General features: G+C 39.1%; 1 protein-coding gene across 1 annotated transcript in view; it reads left to right on the forward strand.

The window, feature by feature from the left end:
• nlgn4xa (neuroligin 4 X-linked a) overlaps positions 1-10652 on the forward strand; it is a 319083-nt gene extending 308431 nt beyond the window's left edge. The window contains exon 6 of the mRNA XM_038722527.1: positions 8041-10652. Within this exon, the coding sequence (XP_038578455.1) occupies positions 8041-8935 (895 nt within the window). The 3' untranslated portion in view covers positions 8936-10652. The remainder of the gene's footprint in view (positions 1-8040) is intronic.
• Positions 10653-11408: the final 756 nt, after the last annotated feature.

Here is an 11408-nt window from a genome sequence, read left to right on the forward strand (position 1 = left end):
CGTTCCTCCTGAGTCATATACAAGATTAGGTCAAATGAACAAAATGTTCTTTGAAAGACTCAACACTACCACAAAACCTTTCCCTGTCTGACTCAGGTTCATCTGTTGAAATGCATAAAACATCATCTGTCTGACATCAAATATTGTTGTATTCATTAAGTTTATGATACATAGTCAATCCCTGACAGAGGCAAATACAAATGTGCTATATTATGCAACACACTTGCCATTCAATCTATTTCTTGCAATGCATTAATTAGGGTTGAGCGATGTCTACAATGAAACATCGGGATGGACGATGTCATCAGTAAAAAAATTGGTACACTATTAACTTACGTTACAAGTCGCGGTGGATATTATACGGACCAGGTAAAGCAACAGTGAACACACAGGGTGCAGATGTTGGTTTAAGTAGTTTAATAGGCTACGTCTGCTGGGGGGGCAGGGGTTTTACAATTACAATGCCGGCTCAACGTTGTGATGTCTGTCAGCAATCGCCGATGGACGATGGCATCGTCTATAAGCCCAAACCTAGTATTAATACATAACTTGAGTCAAGAAGTCCAAGCTGATCATATGAATGTATGAAAATCTGTTGGCTCTAATTTAGGCTACTTCACTGTCACACAATAACTTGTGTACTTTAGTACACCTGTGCTGGTTCTTGCTCTCTCCTCCTACATCCTTTTTCTTTCTCAGTGAATAGAGAATTTTATAAGGGTATTGGAGGACAGGCTGACTTCTCAGTCTCCAGCAACCTTGTGTCCACCCAAAAAGAGTTCAGTGCATGTCACTGATATACCAATAGCCTCAGTCTCCATTTTTTCCTTATTCATATGTAAATCTCATACACCCAAAATACAGAAAATGGGCAAATGCTAATAAGCTCTAGATGTTACATAACATCTGGGATGTTTACACCCCCAAAGTACAGCCCACATTCCAGAGTTAGCGGTCATACAAGCTCATAGAGCTAGAGCTGTAAATTGTGCAGTACAGTGTGTCTCACAGTAAAGTGCTTTTACCGTTATGAAGAAAAGGTAAATGTTTTCTGGTTTTCCCTCTGTCCAAGGGCTGCGCTGCATCTGCAATTTATGATATTTCCTGATGGACAGATTGACTTGCTACTAACGCTGCGGATTGCTAACCGTTGCTAACAGTAGCTCCTGTGGCTCTGAACCAGCTGAGCACCAAGCTTCAGGTCCAGGCAGAATCAGCAATAGGACGGCTAGCTGCAAGGCTAACTCAGTAGCTAAGTTAGTAGCAACTGCGGTTGGCAGTAGTTAGCTGCTAAAGTAACCTGTAACATGTAAACTCCATAAATCGGCAAAAGTGGAGGAATCTCCATCAACTCTGATCCAGTTTCAGTAAAACCAGAGAATAAAGTTGTGTTTTTTTAGTGCTGGACAACGATTACATTTTTTAATCACGATAAATCGCATGATTTTCTTTCAAAATTGAATAATGAATTCTAAAGTAGTGTATTGCGCACTTTTAATTAAATACCAGCAGTATTCCCCTTACAAAGTAGCAATAAAATATTTCTTGTTAATCTCAACTTAAACATTAATGTAATGAAATCGAATATAAAACCAAAGCTATTTGCCACTGCCAGGGCATTACCTTTTATCTAGCTTGTTAAAACAAGTTACCATCAGAGTCCAGTTTTCTTGGGATTTTTTTCTGAACAGGTATCAGCAGAAACATTTCAGGTGAAGTAGTCGCCTCACGAACACGCCCGCCCGCTGCTGAAGTTGAATTTTGTACACGACGCACAGCACAAATCATTGGAAGAGAGACTGATCCTCACTGTTTGTGAGTTTCCAGAATCTATTACTGTTTACTAAATAGGACATCAACAGGAGGGAATTTGCATGGCAGAGCATCCCCGCAAAACTAGATGTAGGCCTGTAGTATGGAGTTAAAACATCACAGAAGCCGCTTTCTTCATAAACATTTAAAGCTGCTCTGGTGTCAGGCGGCACTAAGGTAACACTGAATACATTACAGCCCACCAAAGTGCATGAAAGCATATGTTTCATCAATCCAGTGAAACGTTTTGCGACTGCAAATTTTCAGTTTTGATATACCTGTCAGACTGAGTGGCGTACAGATTTAGCATTTCGCTTTTGAGCGAATTCAGCAGCAGAGGAGTGGCATATTGTTCCAGCATATGTTAGCACTGAGATGACAGGCCCACCAAATGCTATCAGTGCCTTATGTATTGTTCCACCAGTTGGAGGGCAGACCTTGCAGCTTTTTAATAAGGTATAAGGCAAAGATACATGTTGAGCTGTGTACATTTTGGACCAATGTGTTTGCACTACCTTTAATAGCTTTAGTTGTTACCTTGGCAACAACTACTCGACCTGGGGTCCATATTAAAAATATACACTATTACTATTCTGTATATTCAATTATGAATGTCAGTGACTATGGTCTCACATTTTTTCTGTTTTGTTTGTGAAATGTATCCATCTGATACCCAGCCTTTAAAGTTTTTGCTTTTGCATTTAGGATGAAGCGTGGGGGATTACATAAGTGATAACAAACCATTCTTTTAAGCATAAACAGTTTATTTTTGCACCTACAGTTATTTGCCTAAGCTTCATTGAGACGTCAGTTATCTAAGCTGATTAAACATGAAGTAAAGGACCTCACTGTTTCTTGAAATTTGGATAACCACATGAATTACTTTTACAAACTAAAATAGGTTATTGTCTGATTATAGCAAAACAATGTGTTATTTGAAAGAACAAAGGACACAATCTTCTTGTAACACACAGTGTTGCTCAGTTCAATATACTTGGTCTGGTATGACCAGCAACTTTAGATAGATGTTGTGTACTAACGTTACTGAGTCAGTTCCGTGGCTCCGTCACTGTCACTCCCTATTAGGAAACACCAGGCTTAGGTTCAAAAGTTAGACTCAGAGCCTACAGTTACATGCTGGGCTCATAAAACACTATATGAACAGCCTGCACTCATAAATATGTCCACAAATAACATGACTTTCAAATAGCATGCTGTGCTTATGCCAAAGTCCATTTTTGCTTGCAGGTGATAGACCAATACCAGGCTGTACTTTCATTGTGAAGAGAACGTGTATATGCAAATGTCATAAAGAAATTTTTTTTATTATTCTATTCTTACTTCTTACCAGATTATTACTACTGCTACTAGTACTACTTCGGAGGAGGAGGGGGGCTGACCTGACCTGGGGGGTCCTATCTGGAGACTGTTTATAGCACGTGTCCCATATTTTTTATTACATATTAGTGACTACTTTCCATTTTCACAGTAGCCATGTTTCCATCTAATTGTCATGCAAATTTTAAGCATACTTTTGAAATGTCGCAAAAAAGAAATTGCGTAATATGTGTGTTTCCATCAGCTGGTTTGGAGCGAATAAACCAGGCTACGGCAAGCGTAGTTGCATCAGTAGTTGACGTTACACATGACTGTAATAAACAAGACGTATGGGTTCCAAACCAGAAACAAAACCAGTCACATGAACATGAGGAACATTGATCTTAGAAGACTTGAGAGGTCCTCAGAAATGTGTTTCATGCAAGCACGTTGCTACCAGCCATGTCTCCACACGTTATGGGAATATCTGGTGTTATGCCAAGTTTTGCATTCTTGCCGAGAATTGCATGCACCTCCAAATAATGCTTTTAAATGCTATAATATCTTTTGTGGGGGTTCATCAATGGTGATAAATGATTCGAAGTATATATTTTATGAACGTTTAGAGTTTAGAGTAATATTTTATTACATTCAGTAGAAGTATCATTCATTGAGATTCAGCAAAAATATGCGGTGATAACCCCATTTGATCAGTGTGCAAAGCAAAAGGACCTTTAAGAGGTGAATGCATAATTCGGCAGAACAGATGATAAAGGCTACCTGCCGAGATTTGCATCCACCTCTTTTCTCAGCACAAATGAGCGTTACCAGCCGAGAGGTGCATGAAATTCTCGGCAGGCATGCCAACAGCAGAAACAGCTGATCAGTCGTGAGTTACAAGTTCGCTACGTCAGAACTTATCTCCCATTTAGCGCATTAACTCTTTTTCGACAAAAAACACCTCAAGTGAGCGTAAAACCTTTTTTGCGAAATTCCATCAACCTTTTCTAATGCGATGCTTCAAAATGTGCATTAAAAAACATTGATGGAAACACGGCTAATGTCTATTTAAGATATGTACATATTGTTGTTATTTTAGTGTTTTTCTCTCCCGTTTTACTCATATATTCTAACCCAAGTGAAAGTATGTCAGCCAAAGACGAGTGGACAATAAAGATGTCTATTCTATTCTGTTCTACTATTGTAAAGAGTGTAATGTCGTGTAAAAAATCAAGACTTGGGCCAGATAAGAAAGCTTGAACTTTTACCAACATTTTTATTATCAACAAAAACAGACACCAATTAGAATACAAAAGTTCCACCGGAGTGTGTCAGAGATCGGTGCAAAATAGAGTCCCATTCTGTTACCAGAACAGAGACCCGAGTCAACATGAAAACCATGTAACGACTGACTTTCACCTCCTTTTGGACCTCCTTTTATAGCTCTGTTTCTTGGCTTCACATCATCTCTTGGCTCTCTTTCCTACTGCACCTGAATCTGGGAATGTCCAAGATTTTCACGTGCCTAAGCATTTGGTGGGAAAGTCCCTGACTGCCTGCTCCTCCTCTCTGTGTCTTTTGCATGCACTCTGCTTGATCATGCCATTTCATCCATAACCTGACTTTTGTGGAATAAACTGGTGTTGTTTGTGCTCTGTGCTAGAAACAGGACATTCTTACTGTGATGGACTATATTGATGTATGTTTTGTAATACAAAATCTGCTTCTATATTTTCCTTTGCAAGGTATTTTTGATGCTGCCTCACTGTGCTCCCTCCCTTTTCTCCCAAAGCACACGAACTTGCTCACATACACACATGTGCTACTGCTGAGCCTGGGCAGTTAGATACAGAAAGGAGCACACACACTCAGAGCTGTAGAGTTTTAACACTGTGATCCTAACTTTACACTATAAAATAACACTTTAAATGATGACAATGTAGACCACCATTGCTCTAGTAATTAATGATAACAATTTAGGCTATAATGCTCCAAAATAATTTACAACAAGTGTGTATACTAATATTTATTTTATACAGTTTCTGCAGTTAGTATATAATAAATCAACATATTTACTTACAGGAAATTCTACTTGCCCCATGAACTTTGGAATGTCATTGACAGGTAAACATCACAAACATACAGCAAAATGTTTTTTTCCAAAACTTGAATCGCTATCCTTCATTTTCTTGGGTGTTTCCTGGAGCCGTTTTACCACCATCCAAAATTGTTCAAATTCTTTCCAGCTGTGTGCAACTCCTCCATTTGGTTTTTGAATTGCATCGAGGGGCAAGTGTCGAATACGTTTTTAGTCTGCATACTGCCATACTTTTTTGAGTATGCTTTATTTTGTCACTCAAAACCTGCTTAGAATTAATTTGTAGTACGGATTTTGAGATACAGCTTTACAGTACATTGGCACCATTAGCATACTGTACACACATCTTCTCACACAAACACTCAGTTCATTAGAAGACACTTTTGTCCAAAGCAACAGATAATACACCCATTCAACCTCTAAAGGAGGATGTAGAAGTGCACAACCATAACACATCTATTTTCCCATGCATAGACTGCACATTAACAACACTACTTACCTTAACACATACATCAGTACACATGTATGAGTAATGTCACAGAAACACACCCTCACTGATTGTTGTCTTTTATACAGAGACCCCAAAATGCAATGCGGACACACACACCACCCCAACAACACACACAGATACTCAAACACTCCACTGTGTTGGCTCCAAGGTTGTTGTCTATCCTTCAGTCCCCCTCCCCTCTCCAAAGTTAATGAAATCACTGCCATAAAGTCACCAGACAGGCAGCTCTGTTCCAAACTACAAAAACCGAACACCCCGGGTGAGATTGAATATTAAGAAAAATGTGACAACAGACCTGGAAATGTTTCATTGGTGTATAAAGGGCATTTTGTCAGAGCATTTGTCAGCTCATGCATTCAAACTCTGAGTCACCTAGAAATGCATTAGCTAGAGGGAGCGGAATAATAGTGCTAAGTGAACTTAGTGAACAGTTACGTTGTTGATATCATGCTGCTTTGAAATGATTTGAATGAAAAGCCAATTTATAGAGTCACATGTTTTAAAAATGCTAATAATTTTTAAAATGGTGATGAAAATGAAAGTCATATTTAGTATGTTTCCTGTTATTTTATGTCCCATTAATGCATGTTTACTGTGTCATAATGGATTTGGAGAAAGGTATCATACATTGATTATCATGGACGTTGTTAGGCCTATTTTATGGGGGCTGAAGCCACCCTAACATGGTCCTAAGCCCCCCAAATAATAACAATTTTTTTTTTTTTTACAGTGCAGACATGTACACAACAAAGAAAAGCAAGAATATTGATAAACACTATAGAAATATACAAATATAATTCTATTTAAAATAATCCTCCTGGTTGTTTCCTCTGCTTCATAATTTAAATCCCTACTTTGTCGGCCACTAGGACCCAGAGGGAGGCTGCTTTTCATTGCTTCTCTGCGGAGCTGCCTAGTACCTTTACTACACACAGAGAGACACATGGACACACACACACACACACACACACAGTGACACACTGACTTGGTGAAGGAAGATTGATTCAATGTAGAGTGATACAGAGTGAAACTGTAAGTTGTTGTTAGTGACTGTTAGTTGCTGAACTTAAGCTACGTTTACTTGAGGTAAAGGAAAGGGGATATTTTAGTTGGCTATGGAAGAGGTCAGTAAGTTAGTGGTCTGCAGGTCACTAGTGATCTAAAGGTCGGAAATGTGGGCTGTTTTGTTTTCTTCTAACAATAGGCATTTGTTGGCAGGTCTAGGCACCAAGGCAAAGCCTAAACTAAATTGTTTCATGATATTTACTATATTTGCTATATTCTGACCCAAAGGCTAGGCTTTACATGAGCATATACCTACTAGGGTTGGGCCGATAGATGATGCCATCGTCCATCGGCGATGGCTGACAGATGGTCGATGGTTGAGCAGGCAAACCCTGTTAATTCCAATCCCCGGCAAAAAAAATCAAAATTTTCACATAATACCTCTATGTGAAGATTTTACATTATTACCTTCCTCTCTGTCTCCCCCCTCACCCGTCTTCTCCACTTTCTCCATCAGCAGTGCGTTCTATAAAGTTGCCTAAAAGACTCAGAATTCGCTTTTTCCATATTTTTCCACCTGTGATCCGTTATCCGTTATCACGGCAGCAGGTGAGCCACTTGAGGGCTTGTTAATGACGCAGCCTATCAAACAACCGAAACTAACATCTGCACTCTGTGTGTTCAATGCTGCTTTACCCTGTCCTTGCTTGTAAAATATCTACCGCAACTTGTAATGTCATAGGCTACCAAGTTTTTAACTGAGTGAAGTCTGTGCGAGGTAACACATGCACATAAGACGACCGCTAACCCTAAGATTTCAGTTTTCATGAGACTCTATTGTCTGTATACAAAATGCAAAGAAATGCAGTTTGGAGCAAAACACTGAACTTAGCAGCTTTAAAATAGTTTATTAGCAATAAGCAATCAAGATTTGTATAAAATAGTGTTAAAAAACATCACATCTTGTTCTTTTGATATATATGTAGGCTATATATATATAAAAAAAAATCCTAGAGGAGGCACCCACATTTTTTTGCTTCGATGCCCATGTAACATTACAGTAAGTTTTGTGCAGCAGAGGAGAAATGGAAAAAGAGAGTTTGTCTGTCGCTTTTTATTTGTTAACATCTTGGCTTCTTCCCTGGTTGTTGACAGAAGTGTAGTTCTAATACAGTAACAAAACATCCCTGTTGATGATTCAGCCCTATATCCTGGATAGGTAAATAAAAACAATTTGGTACTTCGATTAAATGTTTTTTAATTTTCTTCTCGTCTCTCTTCTATTTTCCTCTTTCAGAGATCCAAACCAACCAGTTCCACAAGATACAAAGTTCATCCACACAAAACCCAACCGGTTTGAAGAAGTAGCCTGGACCAAGTACAACCCCAAAGACCAACTCTATCTTCACATTGGTCTCAAACCTCGAGTCAGAGACCACTACCGTGCTACCAAGGTCGCTTTCTGGTTAGAACTAGTTCCGCATCTACACAACATTAATGAATTTTTTCAATACGTATCCACAACCACCAAGATACCTCCGCAGGACACCACCCCCTACCCCTATACCAAACGGTTCCCTGGCAAAAACAACTGGCCTTCCACCACCCGCCATCCAGGTGTCCCACCTGCCAACACCAAACAGACCACTGACCAGCGCAAGAGTGGCGACCTGACTGATGAGTCTACTGTGGTAATCGAGACCAAGAGGGACTACTCCACTGAGCTCAGTGTCACCATTGCAGTTGGAGCCTCCCTGCTCTTTCTGAACATCCTCGCCTTTGCTGCACTCTACTACAAGAAAGACAAGCGAAGGCACGAGTCCAACCACCGCATCTCCACCCCTCAGCGCAACTCTGCTCCAACCAACACGCCCTCCACCACTAATAATGTGGCCCACCTGCAGAGCGAGGAACTGATGTCTCTGCAGATGAAGCAGCAGCAGCTGGAGCACGAGCATCACCACGAGTGTGAGTCCCTGCAGACCCATGACACACTGCGTCTGACCTGCCCACCAGACTACACCCTCACCCTGCGCCGATCACCTGATGACATACCCCTGATGACGCCCAGCACCATCACTATGATCCCCAACTCACTGGCTGGCATGCAGCCTCTGCACAACTTCAATACTTTCGGTGGCAGCCAGAACAGTACCAACTTACCCCACGGCCACTCCACCACGAGAGTATAGCTCCACTGAGACTGGAAGGCACCAGATTTCTTATGGATCAGCAACTAACCTTGCAAGGCATATGATAAGATAAAAGTGTGTGAAGCACAGACTCACAAGATGTTATTTTGCTACCATGCCTTCTTATAAAGTATATACAGTATATATTGATCACAAAGTCATGAAAATATTAAAAGTGAATGTTACTATAGTAATAACTCTGTTTGGAGCTAAGCTTCATGAAAGAGTTTCAAGAAATTTTACCAAAAGACATGGTGACAAGGGGATGACTGTTAATATTCTTACAACACAAAATGAAGAGTTTGAGTGGGACACACAAGTGTTTTGTGCTATACATACACTATAGGAAGACAGTGGTGGAAGGGGTTGTTGAAAAGCAGCAATCGAACATTTGGAACATCATCTGTTAATGATCCATGCATCAGACACCTGACCTGACTGGCACAGAATTCTACACCCCAGCCTGAAATGTATTTATGGAAACTTTGTAAAAAAAAAAAAAAATTAAAAAGAAAGAAAGAAAGAAAAAAGGTATATAGTTGTGCGTGGAAATTTTAAATTTCATAAAGAAAAAAATACATTAAAAGAGCTCCTATTATTATTCTTTTGGCTGAGATACTTTTGGTTTTTCTAGCTTGTGCTTTCTGTTTAGGTGCGTGTAAATATAACTGAACATTATTCATTGTTTTTCTGATTACAACCTGTGTTTCATTGTTTTTTTCACAGAACAACCAAAATGCAAACACAATCCCATCTTTGGAGAGTTACACACACTGCGTTTGCAGGTCATCACATACGCTACCGTCTTGTGTGTTGCTTTGTTTCCTCTCTTTAGACAGTGCTTGTCCAGAAGAGCTTTACTCTACATTTTCAGACATATCTCCTGTCTGAGAATGAGGAGTGACTTGATCCGATCACCTACTGTCACCTAATGTAACGCTTCTGATCATTTTCTTTGTGGGCTTTTTCTGTCTTGCAATCTCAGCACTGCCTGCTTACAATGTGACCAGCAATGTATTATTTAGAAATAAAAAAGGCAGTGAATATTTTGTATCAATATTAGTTGGATATGTTTGTAAAGAAATATATGTTAGATATTTCAGATTGTCATATGCTAGCAATATGTAAAGTACTGTCCCAGGCTTGTGATATTATGGGCTACATAAGCAAGTGAATGAGTTTAAATATTAATAGTACTAATTATTATAAAATTACAAAAAAAGTAACCATTAACTCTCTTTCCGTTTTGCATCCTAAAAAATGGAACATCCAGAAGAGTTTAAGCTACATTTGTAAATTCTATAAAAATATATTCTTGCCATTTGGTCCCTAAACCAGTTAAGATAACAAGGGTTTTAATAGAGCATAAAAATCCCTAGTTTGTCTTATATTAGTTTGCAGTTTTGCCTTAAGTGATAATAGAGATATTTCTGGCTGGACACCTGTATAAACTTTTTCTGCAACATTTTTAATAAAACATCACAGTATTTTCTAAAAAAAAAAAAAAGAAAAGAAAAAAGAAACTAGAAGGTTTGATTGGATTTAACTGGATTTTTGTGTTTTCAAATGTGATTGGATGTTTGTGTATGTAAGTCTGATTTAGTTTGCTGTAAATTCTCAACTGCAGTGAGAATCACCACTCTGACGTTCTTTCGATCGCTGTTCAGTTACTGTCAATGAAACAACACTTCCTGCACGGATTTTAATGTGAATCCACAAAAAAGCACCGGTCAGTAACAGCACAAGTAATAGCAAAGGAGAATGCAGAAAAGTGAGAGATTTAATGCAGTCATTCTGCACAAATAAGCATACAGGCACTTAATGACATAAAGAACACAAAAGGAATATAGCATATGAGCTAAATTAAGGGTCTATTTGAAAAATAATTTCATAGTCTGTGGCTTTTGATCAACTTTATCATGCCACTTTATTGGCCACATACAATTAATACACAGTGCAAGGCATGCAGGATTTTTTCTGTTGTTGCTCTGCATTTAACCCATGCTAATTGGGCCGCAGTGGGCAGCCATTGTGCAGTGCCCGGTGCCAAGTCGCCATGGACAGAACTAATGTTGCCTTGTGTAAAGCTGCTTAAAAACATTCACAAATTAAATTAACAGTGAGATTAGACAAAGATTCAGATAAGAATGAATCGTTCTTTACAGAAGCGTACACAAAGTCAGAGTCGAAAACTATTTGTGCAACTCAAAGTTCCCACATTGGGTGTGACACTGAATTCACTCATTCACACACATTTAAGTTACGAGCACAAACTTTGGCCCTGCTTTTACAGTCAATTTACAGTCATTTTTTTTCATTTGTTTACAAAGGATGACATACAACCACAGGCTTTGAAAGAATTTTTCGCAGGTTTATTATTACCCTAATATGAGAATGTCTGGTAGCTGCTCTGGAAGGCAACGTGTTTCACGCTCGGTACTCTTCCGTAGGCAGCACCAAGACTTTTACTTCT

Source organism: Micropterus salmoides, unplaced genomic scaffold, assembly GCF_014851395.1.
Source record: "Micropterus salmoides isolate LMB-PRFRI ecotype aquatic unplaced genomic scaffold, ASM1485139v1 Ms_hic_scaffold_1, whole genome shotgun sequence".
Taxonomy (NCBI): Eukaryota; Metazoa; Chordata; class Actinopteri; order Centrarchiformes; family Centrarchidae; genus Micropterus; species Micropterus salmoides.